The sequence below is a fragment of the Numenius arquata genome, chromosome 7, assembly GCF_964106895.1.
Source record: "Numenius arquata chromosome 7, bNumArq3.hap1.1, whole genome shotgun sequence".
In the NCBI taxonomy this organism is placed as follows: Eukaryota; Metazoa; Chordata; class Aves; order Charadriiformes; family Scolopacidae; genus Numenius; species Numenius arquata.
Window position 1 is genome coordinate 14,737,047 of NC_133582.1, and position 21,398 is coordinate 14,758,444.

The 21,398-nt window shown below is 44.6% G+C and overlaps 1 protein-coding gene across 1 annotated transcript in view; it reads right to left on the minus strand.

Moving 5' to 3' along the window:
- Window positions 1-21,398, minus strand: part of SCML4 (Scm polycomb group protein like 4) — a 48,617-nt gene that overhangs the window by 12,528 nt on the left and 14,691 nt on the right. The window contains exon 5 of the mRNA XM_074150947.1: window positions 6,557-6,823. Coding sequence (XP_074007048.1) covers window positions 6,557-6,823 — 267 coding nt within the window. The remainder of the gene's footprint in view (window positions 1-6,556; window positions 6,824-21,398) is intronic.

The window sequence follows — 21,398 nt, forward strand, 5'->3', positions numbered from 1 at the left end:
GGGGGAATTGTGGGAGAATGGCTAGCTGAGAAGGGTCACGTAGACATGATCCAGCTGGCCGAGCAAAAGCTTGAGAAACATCGGATTCAGCCCCCGTAACTACTGGGCTGGTAAAGACACCTCGTCCTTGACTATAATTGTTGTAAGATAACAGAGAGGTTGCAGCTGCTCAGGCATGGGAAAAGAGGATGAAAGTAACTGTAAAGAAGGAACCAAGGGTGGAGTTGATCTTTCTAAGAACTAACCAATCATGAGCTTAACTTTTGTAATATGTATGAGCTAATTATGTTAGAACATAAAAGGCCACTGTGTGAATCAATAAACGAAGCTTGCTGATCACTCATATTGAGTGGCCCTGTCTTCCCTCCGTCGCGACAGAACACAGTTTGTAGCTGGTAAGTCTGGAAACAATCTGTTTTTCCATATCTTTTAAAATGTATTTTTTTGTTTAGTTTACTCTGACTTTTTAACATTGTAGTTCACACATTTAAGTGTAATCTCTCTATTTACAACAGAAAATAAATCATTTCATGTCTACACAAAGGCATGGGGTTTGTTTCAATAGCCTCACTTTACTGAAATATTATATTAAGCACAAAAGTGTTTGATGACAGCAGGGCAAGTACTATACATTTTTTCTTATCTGAAGGTATTCACACTTAACCTAAGAATTAGATAAATGAGGAAGTCTCATGTCTCCCGGGTATCCTATGCCATCCTGTCATCAGAATTAATCAAGATGATAATGAATACTCAGATTACAAAGAGATGGGAGTGCTCGCGACCAATAATTATTTTTAGAGATCGTAATCTAGGTCAAATCCAATTTCCTGTTTTTGACAGGTGGCAAAAATTTGTCAAATTAATGGAATGGGATATGGAAATTTAGGTAATCAGAGGGAAGCACTTCCCCCTCCTGCCTGAAGCGGTGTCGGGGAAGGAGAGTTGAAGAGGTTCCTCTACAGGGGAAAGTCTCAGGGCATCCCAGTTGAGACCATTGCCTGTGCAGAAATGGATGGAGATATCAGGTCAGCGGCCAAAGCCCAGCAAAGTCAATGAAAAGACGTGGCCTGGCTTGGTCTGAGCTCTCACCTCACACAGGATTTTCTCTGCCTCACACCTCTGGCCTTGGGACCTTCCTGAAAAGGAGGATGGAGAGAGAGAAAGCCAACAGCCAAACAGCTGCAGAGGCATGACAAGGAAACCCACTGCGAAAATGGAGTTAAACCTGCGAAAGAAGGAGAGATAAATAACAGACTCCCTAAATATGTTCTTGGCAAACAAACAGAGCCCAGAGGGAGTACGGTCATTGATAGATAAGAGTGGAAAGGGAGTGACAGATGAACTTTAATACTGCTGCAGGCCTAAATGATTTCCTTGCCTCAGGGGAAGGGGGTGGGAATGAAATTTTAAAAGGTTCTCTCTGATTGCACTGGAGCAGATAATAAGGAGCAGCAGATCTACTGAAACTAAGCAGAAGTAGCAGGCCCTCCAAGGCGCAGAGAAATGGGAAACATTTTAAAAAACAAGCAACCTCCCACTATAAACAAGGACAGGAGGAAGGCTTTGTAGAAGACACTTTTCTAAAAGTCTGGGGTGCACCAAGCAGAAGAGCAGAAGCATCACAAAAGCAGGCGTGGGGGAGAACACAATTACAGGATATTTATGGGCGCAGGGGGGGTTTGATGAGCCACAATCAGCAGAGAGCTCTAGAGAGAAGATTGGGCTTAGCACGTCAATTTGCCCTGGCAGGCACTTGCAGGAGATGCCATGCACCACCCGGCTGGTGGCCTCGGCACCACGGTGTGGCAGGGCAGAGTCCTCCTCGTTCCACCAGCATGGCGGCTGCTCCTGCTCCCAGCATGGCATGCACCACATGGGGATGCAACATCGTGGTTGCTCCTCTGCCCACTGCAAAAGCAGCCCAGCATCCAGCTGTGTGAGATGCGGCCATGGGCTGGTGTTAAAGATTCATTTGGGCTTCTCTTGATTTGCTGCTCTTTTGCAGGATGGGTGGGGAGAAAATAGGAGCTCACTGAAAGCATGGAACCTTTCACGCTGTAAATGTCCCCAAAAACTAACAGGCAGTCTGTGTTTGCCAAAGAATTGGTACCCAGCTCTGAGCCCCACAATGCCATCAGCAGCTCCTTGGGCACTGCCTGGGGGAGGAGCTGGATGTGGCCCCCGCAGGGTGCTTGCAGCATTATTCTGGAAAAAGAGAAACTTCAGTCCCTGCGCCCCCAGTTGTTTTCTGGAAATAAATGTATTAGCAAGCAGGATTGCCTCTTTAACAAAGGCCCTCAGGTGATAATAATTAACTGCTAATATTGGATAATAAAATCTACATAAAAATAACAAGCTACAGGGCTTAAGGTTAAGGTTATTATGTTGTGGTTGAACACACAATTCGTCATACTTGGAATAAAGGCTTTGTTTGTTATGTAAGCAGGCTTGGAATGGTTTATGATGTCCTTGACTATTCCTTCCCTGATTTAAGAGCTTCAATTTGGCAAACGATGACAGGAAAGTGAATGTTTATCTGTTAGCAGCCCCAACTGGCTTTCTGAAATGAGATTTTTTTTTTTTTTTTTTTTTTTTTTTGGTTTGGAATTTTTTAGCATAATCATGGAGAATTAGACATTGAGCTTCTGATCACATTAATGAGAGCTTTGAGGTTTAATCTCATCCATTCCGCTTGAAAGACATGTTCTGCTATGCACTGAGATATGTTTTATGGTTATGGTTTTTTCCATGATATTTGCCAACCATGATAAATAAGGCAAGCTATTTTTCAAAAATATCCATAAATAAAGAGGATTGGTTTGAGGTTTCAGAGAGAAATTCTTCCTCTTTTTAATGAGTCTTGCCCGTCTCTGCCTTCTAAGTATGCAAACTGAGGAGGATAAGAACAGAGACTGGCATGCACCACTTACTCATCTTTGCTTACTTATGATTCAGCAGCATATAAATTACCCCTAGGAAGAGGAAAAACACAGGCAGAAGCATTGTAGTGAGAGCGTACATTCCAAAGACCTTTGCAACAGAGAGTCTGCGAAGACAGTAATCAAACTCTAGTGTGGTTGCACTAAGTCAATTGCAGAAAAATGTGCATTTTTGAAGTCTGGGATTGGCAGTAAAAGTCGAAGCAGCATGGTGGTTGAAAGTATGATAGCTGTGAGGAAATACAGTCTTTAATTTTAAGAAGGAGCAGGCAATGCTTTGTAGAACTCTACAGTGGGAATTCCAGCACTACAGACCTGATGTTATCACAAACAGAGTAGGAGATGAAACCAGGCTCTGACTGAAAACAGCACAGTTTCTTTAATGCTAGAAGTGATATCATAATGAATCTGTGGGCACCTTGACTTCATGGATGTCTCTGTGTTGCCCATTACAGCCAGTAAAAACTGCCTGGCCATGTCTGAGAGCAAAAGCTCTCCTCTGCCTCAGAGGACACAGGTCCTGCCGTGGATTGCTGGAGTCTCCAGAAGGCAGCTGAGTGGATCACACTAAATATGATGGATGGTGGTGGCACGAACATGCACTAGCCATTTGTGCTGCTGTACATGGTGGAGTACAGGGGTTTGCTATTCCTCCTGTTGGAGACCTCGACAGCAAATCAATCTCCATATGGGTTTGCGTGTACCTTTATGTTGCACTCTAATCTACAATGGATGATACCAGGACTAATAAATTGTTAATAATTGTAAATAAGCAATACTGACGAATCAATAACCACTTTCATGTTGTTCACTGCTAACTACCAGCTTTAGGGAGCCTTAACTGTTGAGCTGGCCTGGTGACCCAGAGGTCCCAGAGGAGCTAGTCTTCCCAAATGTCAAATGCTTGTCATATAAAAAACAGTAAGCAGTTTTGAGATGAGTCCTGCTACCCCAAAGTATCATATGTAGCAGCTCAAAGTCACTTGTAACTCCTTCACAGACACCCAAATGTCACGGGTGCCTAGTCCAAAAGCAATCTGTTTCTCTTTGCTCCTCAAAGTGCTTTAATATGTTTCAAGCTAGAGCGATACAGGAACTGGCAAAGCCTACTTACTTCATGGCCATTCTATGACTTTTCTCTTGGTTCAGCTCTGAAAAAAAGCCGTGCCATCTTTTAGGCTTTCATTTTGTCAAGACTGCAAAGTTTGTGGGAAGTCTTAAGAGAGATGAAGCTGTCTCCTGAAGCTTAGCTTCCTGCCTCAGGACCATGCTGAGTTTTCACAAGACGTTGGCTGAGACTGGGAAACAGTGACATTCACAGTCAGAAACAAGAAGGAAAGTAATGCAGTTCAACAAGCTTAAGGACCTCTGATTTTAAGCTTCAGTCCCTTGAACGTAGATTCAAACCCCTGATACCACGGCTTTTCTTCACACAACACATTTTTAAGCACGGGAACTCTAACACAGTATTTTTTGGATGCTGAAAATGCACAAAGTATTCAATAAGCCACTGGGGAATTCCAGAAAGAAAAAATCTATGAAGCGTTTCTAAATATGAATCCACCACTTCTGGTTCAGGAAGTCCTTAAGCCAAAATTTTCTGAAGGATGAGAGGGTAGTAGGGAAGCATCACCATCTCTGCACTTATCTCTTTCCTGGGAGTGTGCTGCTGTCTCGTGCTGGAGACAGGATGCACGGCTAGACAGACCTTTGCTCTGAACTGCCCTGACCCTTCCTATGTACTACAAAGAGATAACGGCTGATCCCAAGCAGAATGGTAAAGATTTTCAAAGCAAGCCAGTAACAACATTGTTAAATCTTGGCTTCTCGCCACTGCCAACTAAAAAGCTTGACGAAAGGGTCCCAGTTCTGCTAGGAGGCTCTAGGGAAGCAGTGGGAGAGGGGAAAATGAATCCTGTGCACAGTGAGCCTCTTGTCCTCCCAGCACCTGATTATGCCAGCCTGAGAGGCACTGAACAAGATCTGAAAGAAAGGGCTTTTCATTTCCTTTTCTTTATAACTGAAGTCCCCAGTTCTTAGTGACAACCTTTTACAAGTTGTTTGCAGTAGTGCATTTCTATACTATCCACTTTGCTTTGAGTGAAGTTGACTCTGTCAGTAAAGAAAAAATAATGATGAGAATTGAATGCTTATCTGTGCTCTGTATAATAGAGTAACACAGGGATAAACCAGGGAAACAGGTGTGTAAAAATAAAGGCAAAGTGAGTGATGGTTTTGAGCAGGTATCAAACATTTAGGAAGGCAAAATTAGATAAACAAAGAAATACAAGGATAAATACTGGTTATACGTACTTTGCAAGAATAATGTTCTAAAATATTAAATAGTGAAAGTTCAGAAACAAGAAATACAGATGTTGGGGAGGTAAGGGATATGAAGGAATTATGCAAAGATCTGCAGCTAGTGGAAAGAAGCTCTGGAGTGGCTACCAAGCAAGAATATGCAGAATCATTTGCAGTTTCCAAGAAAAATGCACGGGCAGAAAGACAGTGCAATGGTAGACAAAGGGGCTAGGGGAACCATCAAGTCTTCTGCAAATATATCAAGATTTTTTAAAAAATAATATTAGAGTGACAGTAGATTCCATTAATAAATGAGTAAGGGAAAGAAATTAATGACTTAAAAATGGCTGAGACACTCAACTCCTTTTTTAGATCTATCTTCAAAATGAAAAATGCATAAATGAAGTTTGAATAATTAGTAAGGGGTGAAGACACTGTTTGAATCACGACTGAAAAAGACCTGTTAATGAAGAACTTGGAAAATGCAAACAAAGACAAAGTTAACGGAAGTTCAGGGAATTAGCTCACCCATTTGATGAACCCAGGTCATTTCTAGAGAAAAAAATATCACGACTAATAGGGAACATAGATAATGGGCAGAGAGACTGACCCAGAAAATCTAAATCCTAGCAGGGTAACTGGACAAGAATACAAAGAAAGGGGAGAAGAAGGGTTGTTGAATGCGGTGGTTCCCATGGCATCCCTTGAATTTGCAGATAAACTTTGTGTGACTTTGCTTCCTGAAGGATGAAAGAGCCTTGAGCAGTGAGCTGGATGATTTTTAAAAATATGTGTTTTGCTGGGCAGTCTTTTTCAAGCAAAATCTGGGTTGGTTCATGATTAAAGGGGCCACGCAGTTTGGAAGCAAACCCTTTTGCTAAAATGCTTTGAGGCAGGCGCTAATATTTGGGTTTGCTCTGCATCATATCTTGTACACAGCTGGTGTCACACAAATAACAGGTACCTGCCTGCAGACAGTATCAATCTTTGGGAGGAATGTCTTATATATTAATATTTATATCTGTAAGTCAATAATAACAGTTGTGATTGCCACACGATTATACATGATACATATGTTTACATAATTAATAACAGCATTAGAAAACATTCACCCTTTTACTTAATGATGAACAGATTGATTTTGTGTTTACATAGGTTATTATTTCTCCTTCTAAATGGAAGCTTGAGTGGTCTGGATAGATGTCAACCCAGACTCACCTCACTAATCTTCCTGGGAATTTGGGAGTGAGTTAAGACTCCAGCATGGTACCAGCATAGCAACACACATTGCTAAATGGAAGATGTTATATTACCACTTCTGTTTCCATCAAGATAGGTCCCGTTCCTTGTTGGGCTGGACGTCTGATGCCACAGGTCAGTAGACGAGGACCCCCCTGAAGATATCTGGGCAGGACGATGGCTACAGGAGGAAGAGGAGCCTCCAGCAGGACGTCCATCTGCAGGACTCTGCCGCATGGCATACACGGAGCCCATGCAACCCAAGGCAGAATCAGCAGGATCCACGCTGTACCGTTTCATGTTTGCAGCATCAACCAGGTAGTCCTCAGGTATCACCGTTTCTGCTCAGGAAGCCAAGACACAAAAGAAACACCAGTAAAACAGAACCAATTTTTAATTCAGCCCTTGAAAAAATACTTTTTCCAAAATTCCCTTTTTTTGGCAAAAATTTTAACTCCATTTCCAACTTTCTGTACAGACAGCTGGCTGCAGGGCGGATCCTTGCTGAGAATTAATAAATAATAAAGGGAAGCACAACCACTCAGAAGTCAGTAGAGTCACAGCAGGGAAACTACGGCTTGATGTGACTCATCTGTGTCAGTTTATGGCAATACTCTCTGTAAAGTCCTGGGCCACTGACTAGCGGGTCCCATTTGCCTCATGGTGCTCCCCAAATACCTCCGAGACTGGGGGATTGTGCTGCTATTGTTTGCTCTGTCTTTCTTTTAAAAACATGGAGGTTGAAAGGAGGAAGGCAGAGGAGGACAACAGGACAGGCAGTTTGTTGGGCTCGTAACGCCTAGCAGCCAGTAGGAGGGAGTGAAGGTAATAAACCAAATCCTTTTGGCTGCAGTTAATAAAATTAATCAGAAAATATCCTCAGCTGCAGACATCCATCAGGCCCGGTAGCCCACAAGGAGAAGAGGCTTGGTGGCTGATGAGCACGCCCAAGGTTTATCACAGGCAGAGATGTGTGAGTGCGTCACTCAGGCCCGGCTTGGGTTCAGACACGCACGCCGGCGTCACGGACAACAGCAAACCATTCTCTGGTTCCTCTCCTCTGTGTTGCACTTTGCATACCATGCAGGAGTTAAATACCTTGCTTTTCAGGCTCTTCCCAATAAACCAAATTTTTCACTTGCAGACCTATTTTAGAGAATTATATTCCCCTTTGCTTGGGGGTCTAACGCATGAGGAGGTCTAGCCCCAGGTTTTGCAGTACACAGACTTTTTTTGTCTGTTCCCCACAGACCTAGGTCCAGGTCCCTCTTGCTTTGCTCTCTGGACCAAGACCTCCATGTCTGTGTCATTGTCCTCCTCTGGCCAGCCCCAGTCTCCTCCCAATAGGCCTCAATGTTGAGGCGGTATATAACAGAGTTTTCCTTTTAATTTACACTTTCACTGTTTTCCTTTGAAAAAAAACAAAGAAACCAAAAAAAACCCCAAACAAACCAAAAAACCTTGGCAACTGCGTACGGTAGTTGATGTTAAAGAAACATGATTTAGTTTGACAACTCAAATACTCAAGAGTTGTGCCATGCCAGCATCCTGGCTTGCGTGTCAAGCCATAGCAGAGATTTTTGTTACATGATAGCCTGACTTTTCATTTTCTTGTTGTTGTCTTTTAAGACTTTGTCCCATTCTGGGCCAAGGCTGGACTTGCCATAAGGCAAACATCAAATCTGAAGAACAGCTGTAAATGTGAAGTTTCCTTGCTTTTGGGCACTTGCCTTTACAACTGCAAATAACTTTCCTTTAGCAAGGCTTTTTTCCCTGAGGTAATTTGGTTCCTTACAGCACGCATTCAGGTATCCTGCTGCTTCCTGCCAGGGATTTCAGAGCTTGATTCTCACACAAATACAGATAGGGTGTAATTCAATTGAATTCAACGGAGTTCAACTAATGTAACACTAACATAAGAGAAATGGGAATCAGACACTCTGAACATTTTTCCCCAACCTCCAACAGATGCCAAAATTGTATAGCAATTGAGCTAAATACCTTGCTTTTCAGACTCCTCCCAATAAACCAATGAAAATCCAATCAAGCCTCCTCATTCAAAGGAATTTAATTACTGTGTAGAACACTTGCAATAAAAGCCTCTTACGCATAAAGAAGACAGCTCTTTCTGCAGCATCCTGCCTGCACTGCATGGAATAATTATGCCTCTTGTGAATCATTACCTCTTTATTCCAGGAAAAGAATGTTCTTTTAATATGATTACAATATGAAGAAGACACAGACTATCAAAACAACAAACAGCACATTAAAAGAGCCCTGCTAAATAAACGGCATACAGCTTTTATTACTGTGGATATAAATGACTCCAAAATTTGTGAGCAGACACTGGGGATTTTTTGTCTGATGTCAGACTCTCTCAGTAGTCCGTGTGAAATAAGGCATGTGTGGGTAAAATCTCCCCATGGAAGGACACCCATGAATTGTGTATGAGACTGTGATGAGGAGCCAGACACTGTCAGTTCTGTTCTTGACCCTGATAAGACTTTTTCTTGATCTAGATCAAGTTATTCCACAGGTCTCTGCCTTGAGTTCCAAAATGGGATTGCCACAGATCAAGCAGGACCCTCCATTCATTACTGTTTGAAACATGCCCCAGTGGAAGGCGCACTCTGAAAAGTCAGGCTCCACTGTCCAAAAACTACAAAAGACTGTGGAAGCTCTTTGTATTCATATTTCTCCAGCCCCTTGTTAGTTTGTACCACAGAGAAGCCCCATGAGTTGGGGCTGCACCGATGAGGTGTATGAGAATATCTGCATTTTGTAAGCTCCCACAAGGCCTTGTAAAGTGTACGGTTTTCACAGCTACTAATCCCACTTTGGCCAATTAGGGAAAAACCTGTTTTCTAAGACAATAGAATAAAACATAACTCTCTATTGAGGTTTAAAATGCAACAGTTTCATAAATCTGTAGCTTAGCCCTTCTCTATTCTGTCACATTTCCGTATTTTATTTTCTAGGTAGTCAGCAGAAGGGCACACACTAGTGAGAAATTAGTACACAGTGTTTTAAAGCAAGATTTATGAGAAAGCTGCTTTGAGCACAGTAGTCTCCATTACAACTATTCACCACCCTGAGATGCTCAAGCCATTTTGGCATAGTTTTCCTTTCCATGAATGGTCCACAGGCAAATGGATCGAAAAGCCCAAGGCTGTTACATCCAGCACACCTTAAAATGGAGCAAAGGAGGAGAGAAAAAAAACCAACTGCTTTTCAAATTTAAAAATGCACATTTCTTTAGCTGAGTATCTTTAAAGCCTGCATGATTCCTAGCCAAATTTCTGAAGATGGGTCAGCTGAGAGTTAAAACAGCACAAGAACCTGCAGCTCACATGCCAGCTTTCTGGAGTAACCTTGGTCAGGTTATCCATCATCCCTGGACACCAGTTCTCCATGAGGATGAAGAAAAACATTTGTTTTGTCTCTCACCTGTGTAACAGGTTAAGTTCTTTGCCTTGGCGGTATCTGTATGCCACTACAGCGTGCCACATGGATCTATACTACATGTGTGAATGCACAACACATACAGTGGACCTTTGGTAGTAGCTGGGAATAGAGACACTCCAGAAAGACAAAAAAAATTATGGCTCCCATTTGCATTAGGGAAGCAAACGAAAATTAGTTTCAAGCAGGAAATGAAGAAGAGTGTGAACCCAGAGAATATGATCCTTAGCTGACGTTTTCCTGAGCAGATCTAATCTCTCACATATTCTTTATCATTAAAAAACTCAAAGTTTTATTCTGCTAAAATCTCTCCTACAGTTAGAAGCTCTTTCTGCACTCCAGAGACAAGCTCTAGTCTGCGTTCTCTGCTCTCCTCCCAGGACAAAACATTTTATGCCACTTTCCTTGTCTGCTGCTGTTCCCACATCACTTCTTGTGTTACATCCCTCTCTCCTGTTACCTGTCTCAGGCTCCCTTCCCTTAAACACCCCGCCTGCTCCTCCCTCCATTCTTCCCCACCGTCTCTTCCTACTGCTTCTTCCATCGTATTCCCACAATCTCAACGTTGCACTAGTGCTGCTTTCCCACACCAGCAGCATCACCCTTTTCCCATTTTGCCAGCTATATTTTCCTATCTGCCTCTTCTATTTTCCCTCCTCCCGCCCCACTGACCTGCATAGCCATTTCTTCCCCAGGCTGCTCCCCTTCCATTCATCTCACACTTTCATTCTTCCAGCTTTCCCTTTCCAGACACTCCCATGCCTTTCTCTGGGTTCATCCCCAAATTGCTGCTTGGATGGCAGAGCCCGAGGTCAGGGCAGTGAACTGGATCCGAGGTCCTCATTCCCAGTTACCAGGCCGTGTTCTGCACAGCCGTGGAGTGGCCGCATGGGCAGGGGGCGGAACTTGACCGATGGACACTGATCCCCAAAAACAAGGAGGTCCTCTTTTACACACCAGTAGCTTTCTGGGACAACTGCCCTTCCTTCTAGGCCAGTACTTTTGCGTCATTTCATAACCTTTCACTCCACCACCTGCAATGCTCGATGATATGTATTTGCTCTAATTAAATTCCCCATTAACTTCTTTTCCTCACAGTCAATATAGATTTCTTTATTTTTTCTTTTCTCTGCACCCCCCCTCCTTTCCTTTTTTGTGTTGTCTCCTATTCCTCATATCATTTAGTGATGGGCTTTGCCCTCTGACCCTTCCCTGTACCTTTTTAAGTGCTACCATATATTTTCTATAATGGGTTGACCAGATGTGAACTCCATATTTTAAGCGGCATGATATCATAGCTTCCTCAGACTTCTCCTCTCCCCCAGCCGGGGCCAACCTTTTCTCATCTCCCAGTGGTTTTGAGAGGAGCCAGCCACAGTGTCAAAATCCTATCGGGAGACTCCTTGTAGGGTTTTATCTTCACCTGTATTCCATAGGTCCTGAGCTTGGCTCCAGCTCCCCACACAAGGATGGCATTTGCCCTATCTGTGAGGCAGTGGCAGGGAGTAAGAGGGGACAGTTTTAAGCAGCTGTGGAGGTTAGAAACCCTGCATCTCAGCCTTCAGGCTGGGAAAGGAAAAATAAAAGTGGGGAAACACAAAAGGCAGATGCAGAAATGCAGAAGGAAATACTGAGGTGAGTTTAACCACCAGTACGATCTAGTGTAAGCTGGAGGGGAGAGAGCCGAGAGATCTAAACAGTATTTAAGAGTGCAAAAGATATGCCTTGGTTCTGAACTGCTATCTTCTCTTTTAACATTAGCTCTTAAAAGATTAAAAAATAACTTTTTCTGTCTGCCAAACAGTCTCATACATTTCTGCCCAGTCAGAAATGGACCGTGGACCTTATCTGCCTTGTAGCTTGAGCCTGCATGCATCTATCTAAAGATAAGAGCTTCCTATGATGGATTAAGACTTTCCAGTTCTGCCTGCTGTGATTTACTCTGGGATTACAGCACCAGCCCATTCCTTTTTAGTCCCATCACCCATCCAGATATGCAGCTCAATGAAAATATGATGTCACCCCTTTAGCAGGCGTTTCTACACCGCGTCAACACCACTCTCTGGTGCATTCATCTGCACCCACACGGCTGGGCAAGGACCGGACCTTTTCCACACCAGCCTGTGGCTGCCACGGTTTGGCTGGACGAGGAAAGCGTTACAGGGAGCGACATCTGTTTTGTGGCGGCAGAGACGAGCTGCTCGCCAAGGCAGAGTGGCACGGAGACGCGCCCCTGAGGAGTCACAACATCCCTGAGGCTGCTGCAGAGAGGCAGCAAGTGAGCAGGCAGCCCAGGGCATCCGCTGACAGCAGTTCAGGGCTGTCACGCCCGTGGTTTTCTGTCTATGGGTTAACTTTTCCATGGTTGTAGGAACACACAATTGCATCCATGGGGGAGTAAAAGCGGGGGTACTAGTCAGTCAGAAGAGGAAAATGTAAATAAGCCTCATCCACTTGTGAATGCAGATATTATGAACACTGAAATCATGGCCACACTGTAGAGATAAAACCTGCAGTGAATTCTCCAGGGCTTAGTCTGAGGCTTTACTGCACCATGTATCATCTCGCTGTGTCCTAGCTGTTAAAAAATATTTTGTGGTAACTGAAATACCAAATCCCCCAAGGAGAAGTTGCCAGTCAGTTAACATCAAGAATCTAAATTTTTTAGAGAACTTTCCAAAATCCAATGTTGTCCTGATTACAAGGACTTCAGCATAGGCAATTTTTTTTCCATTATTTAAACAATTTCCCTTGAGTGTTTGCAGCCCAGACAACACCCACATTGTGTTTAATGCAGTAGAACCAGGGAATGAAACCAGCTGGGAACAGATCAACACAGTTTTATTGTCCAAAGTGAGTAAAAAGGTAGAGTAAATTCACAAGCTAGCTGCTGACAAATTTATTAGATTTAATAATAAAAGGTGCTCATGTGTATAAATAACCCATCGAGGATTTTTTTTTTTAAGTGCTTGGGGATGATTGAGTAAATATCTTGTATTGCAAGTAAGAGGTTTTAATCCTGTCTTACAGCACAGGTAAATTGTTTAGGCACTGCTTACCCTTGAATGAAAGCAAAGGGATTTCAATGACAGGGATCTGGCTTTTAGAAAAAGTCTTCCTTTGGTCTCTTCTCCCTGATTTCAGACCTGCTCCTCCATTCTCTTCCCTTCTCCCTTGCCTTTATGTTACACCAAAGTGTACATCATGAAAAGGAGATTTATCAGGGTTGTAGAGTTTTGTGTCTTAGCACAGCAATAGTTCCACACTGGCAGAGGGAGATGGGAGAGGCTGTGATCAATCTTTTCTGTCTCCAGCTTCTAGTAGTACCTAGAGGGGCTTTTCTATCCAGGTAGTTTATAATGTACTCTGCATGCTTATTAATCAGCATTGATAAAAGTCACAAAAAGCTGTATATAAAATAGACTAGATGAAAATGACTGTGTTATCTGAAAATTTCAAGGTGTTATATACTGGGATTCTCTGCAGCTAAAGTACTTCTGTTTCTGTGCAGTTCTGTTCTGTTACCACCATGATTAATCTCCCTGCATTATATTGGTTTATTACTGGCTTAAAATATTTAACAGCAATTTTTTGTGTGAAAAACAAATATTTTGAGACACAAGGAGTGAGATGTCTAGAGCAAAGTGCAGTAACTGCAAAATAAGCCGTGTTTGCCCATTAATAAGTAATAATATCCTCCAGAAATCAGGTAGAGCCCATACAAAGCATGAGCCTGTGCATGTATTTATATGTAGGTATAAGACCTTTTATAAAGTCCTTGCTTCATTTCTCTCTGCCCAGTGCTGCAGCTCAGATTTATATATACTTTCTGATATTTCTTCTGTGGATTCTTCTGCCATACAAATATAACATACCTGTGCCCTAGAGCATTAGTTCCCCTTCACAAATCCTGTCTTTTCCTGCCTTCTCTGTTGCTGCTTCTCATGTCCCTGGCCGATCTCAGTCCCAACAGCTAGGAAATCACCAATTACCCTTTCTCAGGGTAATTTTATCCCCACCTCTCCCCATGATTCCACAGAGCCAGTTTCCCTTCACACCAGTGAAGGGAAGCTGGGCTTGCTCTGGGACCCCATCCCAGGACTCACCCCCAGCCTCGCTACATTTCCTTAACTTTGGGTTTCTGCTGAAGTCTAGCAAACCAAGCTGCATATCACTGCCAACAGTTTGCTTCCGTTACTCTCTTAATTGCTTTAATCTCCTGCTCTGCACTCATTTTGCCAACAGATGAATGAGCTTCGGGCAGATGCTGTGTGTTACTACTATCTGAAAGGCACTCTGATATACTCTGTATAATTACCGCAAACAAATAAATCCTAAGGAGCTGGGGAGCACTGTTGGTTAAACAGGGGTCAAAGCTTTTCCAGAAAAATATGGATGTTCTATTTCCATGGAACTAGAAATGCTATTGTGTGTGGCTTTCCACTTCTTTTGTAGTGAACTGGAAAAAGATAGAGAGAAACACAAGGTGGATAAAGACAGATAAAGGAGGAAGAGCCTTTTAATCTTTTAATCTAAAAGGCTAAAATAGAGAGCAACATGGGGGAGGAGAAAAACTGAGCTGAAAAACTGAAGAACATCCAAGCAAAAATCAGTAACGTCCTCTGAAAAAAATTCTGAATCTGCTTTGAAACCTGTTAAATGGAAATAGCTTAAAGACAAGACTCCCTTTTCCCCCCTTTCAGCTGTCTCTGCGTCCTCCGATGGAGGTGCAAGTCCAGGCCCTGCCATAGGCATCACGTAGGCAGTCCCAGAAGCAAGGGCCCTCTTGTCCAGATTCACAAAACACGAGCAAAGGTTCATCTTTCTTCCAAAATATTTCTTGTTCAGTCTTTTGCTTAGTAAGTGGTGGCTTTGCTAGCTCTCGTAGCCCTCTCCACTGCCTTAGCCAGTCTTTCTATTACCCTGGCTGCGACAGCAACCCAGCAGCAACGAGCTACACATCTAATTGCCCATGGCTTTCATGGGCTATCAAAGCCTACACTGACATATCACATGTGGCTCCCAAGTAATGTTATCTAGTGTGGCTTGAACTGGCACAAGGTAAGGATCCTGAGGATCATCTTTTTCCCCCCTCACATCTATGAAAAATCTGGTGGGTCATGCTGGCTTATGCATGTGGCACTTGGATGGGGGGTAGGTTTTTATCATCAGTTCTGGCCTGTGGCCTGCTGATCTGACTACCTGAAGTATGGGTATATTGGATCACGGGTGTTCATATCAATATTTAAAAAGTTTAGGAAGGGAAATTCCTGTTTCAACTTAAATTAAATAGCTTTAATTTAAGCTATTTAAAATCAAAGCCTGGACTCCTAATTTCCGACATCTCCTAAAGGAATCATATAACTCTATGGAACAGTCTTACCCAACTAAAACAAAGTTAAAACCAAAACTGAAGCTAAAACAAAGTTACAATTACATGATTTAGCTGACCAGGGCTCTAAAAGAGTGTCCATGCTTCCTCCACATGACTGCACATGTAAAGCTTGAATTAAATGCTTATACCCAGGGGTATTTTCTTCTGTAGTGGATATGATCTCATCCACCATGCTTCATGCATTTACGCCCACCATTTCATCTACTTTCCTTATGCATACCCTTTGATATGGGATAAAAAAAGAGCATCTTTTTTCCCTTCTTTAAACTCAGTTTCGTAGCCTAGCTCTCTCTTCTAATCTCCATGGCTGCAGCCCAGGCAATCTCCAGCACCGCCGGTGCCTGTGCCATGGCCCTGAGCACATCTTTGGCTGAAGGACAGAAGGGCCTTTGGGTTTCTCCACATCCACCACTGGGAGCAGAGCGCCTCCCCCCTGGGGAGTAGCTGTTCAAAAGGGATGGGTTTTCTTGCATGCCCTCAAGACTGTGAAGGTAAAACAGCCTGGCAGAAGGTGAAGGAGAATTTCCCTTGGGCTGACTGCTGGAGGGGTGTCGGCTTATAGCTTCATTGCTTAGCATCCACAAGGAGATAAAATTTCATGAACTTAAAGGAACAGAAAGGGGTTCTTTCTTCATTTGGGAGTTAGCAAACAGTAATCGCCCAGCATAAGGGTCAGAAGACTCAATTTATCCAATTCTGCCAATTCTACAGAGTGCAGGCAAATTATATCACAAGTGAACTTCATCTCTCCCATCCATCTCTTACTTTTCTTCCTGCCAGGATTTACCCATTACTGTACATTTCATTAGTTTCTTCTGGTCTAGGTTTAAAGGGCCTAAATACCGGAGCCTCTACTACCACTCTCATGAAACTTCTCCATGGGAGCATCACCTGACTGTCTCTTTTCTTTCATCCTCCTGCTTTTACTTCCTACCTCTTGTACCATCCTAAACTGTTCCTGTCCCTCCCCAGGTTTCTGAGTGACAACATGCAGCTCCAGCTGCAGCTGCCTCTCTTTCTGCTCTGCCACAGAGTTACCAGCCTGGACACCTCATTTCAGGAAGCCAGTCCTGGGATGGTGCTCCAGCTGCAGGCAGGGGGCTCCTCGGTGGGATGCCCTACCCTGGCCTATGTCAGGTCTGGAGAGGGAGGCGCCTGCCTGCTGATGGATGCATGGACTAAGAAGGAAGGAAGGAAGGAAAGAAGGCAGAAAGGAAGGATGGAAGGAATGCCAGCAGCCATCCCACCCTTTCTTTGCTCTACTACAGGCTCTGGCATCAATTTAAATGCCCCAAAGACCAGACAAACTTTTTATATTAGACGTTGCTGTGGCTGGATGGCTTGTGCAGTTCCTCTGCTCCCACTTTAAGAGTGACCTTAATATTTTATTTATTGTTTAAAGGATAATGTTCATGGTAGAGGAATATATGAGGCAATAAATGGCCTTTGCAGGTAATTAAATGCCGAAGAGAGCCAAAGATATTGATAGCCATAAAAGCCATTTATTCTGAGTGCACTGAGAAGCCAGGAGCACTGTTCCTCATAGCAGGCAACAAGACAAGATAAAACAAGCCACGGTACTAGAAAAGGGAAAGACAACATTTTTCGTGCCCTCTCAGGGCTTGAAATTTCTGAGCTGCTGTTTATTTGGTGCTTGGAAGAGAAAATATTGATTGTAATAATATGTGGTTTTCTATCATGTTACTCTTTTTTTTCCTAGCTGTTTTAGAAGAGCTTTGCACATGGTGGCAAGAATTATTGCCCTCCTTGGACAGATGCTCAAATAAAGGCACAGCAGGGAAGGGTGCCCACACAATCAATGGGAAAGTCTCTGACAAAATCCAGCTCCCAGCCTAGTGTCTTGCCTTCTAGTCACGCTCTTACACTACATTGCTACAGCGCTTCTCGTACCAGCTTGGAAGAGCCCACCTTCCTATATATAGAGGCACTGATGTGCCATAGGGTACCTCCACCTCCTGCTGTGCTTCTGCTTCATATGGGGCCTGGCCTTCAGCCACCGCCAGAAGAAGTGCTGTTCTGTGGACAGTGGTAGAAGACACCATATGGTATCTACTCATACAAAGTTGACTTGGCCATGGGTAGAGGAGCAAGGCTGGGGACCTTATTCACAGACCTTGCTGTCATCCCCCCTGATAAGGACAAGGATATAGGGTGGCCACAGGAGTCCTTGCACAAAGAAAGGTTTGCTGCAGCTACATGCAGCCATGCTCTGCATGGAACACAGCCGTTGTCTACCAGCACAAAATAACCAAAACCCAAGGTTCAGGACAGAAAGAGCAAGGAAAGGATTGACTGAAAGGGGAAAGAAGAAGATGCTTATCAAGTCTGATGCTTCCCAAATAAAAGAAACTACTTACGTTTTTGTGGCCACCATCAGGTTGGCAAGAACTTTTATAGCAAACTTGCTTTCCTCTGAAAAATAACAGTCTAATATTGCATGGGTGAATGTCAACAGTATGTAGGTCTTCCAGAAATGTCCTTTTGCCGTGCCCACATCCAAGTCTCCATTAGCTCAGCATGGGAGGACTAATGAAAGGTGAACACAGAGAGTGTGGATGGAGACACTTCACAGGATCTCTGCTGGCTTCCCATCCATGCAGCCCCTGGCACACTTCACAGCATTTTCTGCAGATTTCACCCAAATCTTGCTATCATTTTGGTTCAAACTACACTATCAGTCTCATGGAAAATTTTTGGGTGCAGCTCCAGAGATGCTTTGAACCTAGATGCTGCAGAAACAGGTAACATCTCAGTATTTGCTGTAAAGCAGACCTGAAGCCACGCACTTCCCAGATGAAGTCCTGGGAGTCACCCCACAGCTGCTCCCCACAAATTGCTCTCATGAGCCAGAAAGTCTCCTCACAGATGAGAAGGAGCCATGGGGTATGTCCCCAGATGTGCCAAGATAAGGCAATGAAGCCACTGATGTTGGGAGAGGGCTGGAGAGGGATCCTCGCCCCATGTGTGGTGCGAGAGGCTTTGGCAGGGCAGGCAGAGTGTGGGGGCTCAGGTGCAGGGAGAGTAATGCACAGCCAACAAGGCTCATTGCAGAGGCTGGTGCTGGGTACAGCCCGGTGAGTGCGTGCTTCTTAGACATGTAAAACATCATTGCAAGTGATATATGCATATATCAACAAATCCCACCTGGCCTGTACACAGCCATTAGCATCTGGCAGTTTGCTGTGAGCACAGGTGAATAATGGCTTAGGGGCATGTGCTTTGGAGCAAGGTTAAAAGGTGAGTCCTGTATGGTGTAAGTGGATTAATATGAGTGCACACGATGCCGGCTTCTCCTCTCACTTCTGCCAGTGTAAATCAAGAGTAACTGCACCAAAGTCAATACATGTATTAAATTCATTGGTACACAGGGGCTGAAAAGCACATGATTTTAAAAGAAAGAACATCTCGATTACAAGCTGGAGAACAGAAACAAAGAAAAATGTGGCTGCTTTGCATGGCTTCCTGTGGTGCTTTATTATGGCCCTGCTCCTTCCATGCGAGCTCTATCCCCACAGGCACCCTCACAGACCCGCCTGCGAGAAGGGCTCCTAATGTTCTGCTTATTATGACCACTACAGGGAAGCTCTGTCTCTGTTCTGTGTCCCAGAGGTCCCCCCTGTGCTGACCTTGCTGCAGAGAAATGCTGGCTCCTAGGGAGATGGAAGGAGATTTAGGCAATGCAGCATTAAACATATCAGTGGCTCACTCTGCTTCCTCTGCTGCATAGCCATGGACACACAGCTCCTGAGCTGGGCTTGAGTTGTCCTGGGAAAGAGGCAGCTTTTCGCTTTGGCAGAGCAACCTGGGGTTCACAAAACTTAGTACACCAGATCAGTGGCCAGCAGAGTGCTGAAAGTGTCCTCAAATCCTATCTCTCCATATTTCTGTTAATCTTTGGTGGAGGGAGAGTCCCCTTTTGGGGCTGCCAGCTCAGAGAGCCACCTGAGCACTCGTCGGCTCTGGAAATGGCACTGCTTATCACAGCCTCTTTCGTTATGGGACCAGGTGGCTTCTTGATCACCGCTCCCACATCCCCACTTCCACAGGGGAGCACCCAAATCTCTGCAGATCTTTTTGACCCACGCTGTGGCGCTCTGCCCAGCATGCCAGTGGCTATCAGACCCCTGGGTAAGCAAGCTGGAGCCTGGTGGGATAATTTCAACCCCGTGTATAATCGCTGACCTCAACTATTCCAGAGCTTGTGTTCTCCACTGAACTACAGTGCTGCTGGTGATGGAAATATAAAAGCCCCAAGAACTTCTGTCTCTTCCCCCATCCCACTCCCAGGCAGAGGGATGGAGAGCCAGCACTAACCCTGACTAGTTCAGGCTGCCCAGCCCATGCCCCATGCTGCCTCCAGGGAGGGCTGTTAATTACCCCCCAGCCATGGGAGAGCCAGGGAAGGGAAGCCTTCCCTACATCCATGTCTTCTGCCGGGTCTGTGGCAAAAATATTTTAACACTTCCTCAGTGTCTGGGCAGAGCTGGTGGGAATGGTGTCAGGGACATCTGCATTGAAATTATGTAGGGAGGGAGATGCTCAGTGTAACAGCCACTGCAAAAACTCCTGTTGTGCAGTTGCCTTCCATCACATACAGCCTTGCCGCGCAAAAGTAAATGCAAATGTACATGCAAATTAAAATGCAAATGCAAACACAAATGCCAGGCCTCCTGGGCTGCACTCACTCAGTACTACAGAAATCCCTTGACCTCTCAGAAACATTCAGGTTACTGCAAATGTCTTAGTCCAGAGCAAAAAAAAAATTGCCTTTCAATCTGGGTTCCTGCCTTTGCTCCCCTGTGTGTAAGAGTGGCAGGTGGATTTCATTGCATAAAAAGGCAATTTCTGTACTGTGTACTCAGCCCACTCCCAGCTTTGGTGTGACAAATACACACTTAGGGTCTTCCTGGCAAAGAAGCGATTTGTGGATCATAATTGTGGACACCAAAATACCTTTCTCTCAGCTGCCAGCATGTAGCTACCATTAAACTGAATGCATGAGAGACAATGTGCTCCCCAAACACCCACAGTGTTGTTAATAAAAGAGGAGGAAAAATAATTTAAATCAGGAGGAAGCCTGCAGGTGAAGTGGAGGTTTGGGGCCATAACTTTGCAACTTTCTTTTTTTCTAAGTTTTTTTTCTAAACTAACTTTTACAATGTCCGTAGCAGGGCCCCAGGGCAGTTTCTGGCCACTGATTGCAGATGGGGGCTGCAAACATGTCACAGCTCCACGGGGACTGCGCGGGGCCAGCACCCCTTCCCATCATGCTGGGGTGTGGGCAAGAAGGAAGCCTAGGCATGCTGCCCACCTGGGAGCCTGATGCCTCCCTGAACCACCATCGTCCTTGGGTGCATCTGCTCCACACCACAGCCCCTCCAGACTTTGCCCCACACAGTCAAGCACTAAGGCAGGGAGCTTACTGATGGCCGTAGGTGTTTTAAGCTAGCAGAAACACACCTGCAAGTAACAAAGCAATCCCTTTAGCAGTCACAACTCTCCTTTAGGTTTATAGTCAGGGGTGCAGATGACAAATTGGGATCCAGGCTGAGTGCACTACAGCTAATGATGTTATCTTGGACTTACACTAACAGCACTGACCCAAAAGTGCTTTGCTGCAAGTGGCGTTCTCCCCTCACCTGGTAAGAGGTCCCCTGGGGTGAAGGCAGACCATGCTGCTTTGCAGGTGATCATTAAAACGAGCAGCATGAAGTGGGGAAGCACATGGGTAATGAAGTACTGGGGCAGTACTAGGTCAGAGTGTACCAGTGAAGGCAGTGATTTCCTATTCATGCCAAGATGACCCCAAATCCTAGGCTGGGGTTCATGCCGTCACCCAGCCTCCCACCTCTCACTGCAGCCAATGAGCCAAGGCAGTGCAGGAACAGAGGGGCCTGGGGAACAGGGACAGGCAAGACCTTGTTGGGGTGCCCGGTCCCCGAGACCGCTCTGCAGCAGGTCTGCAAGCAGAGGAGTCTTGGTAGTTGGTGGGGATCCTTCAGTGCCTAATATGGTGGTTGAGTTGGATGAAGGGAGTG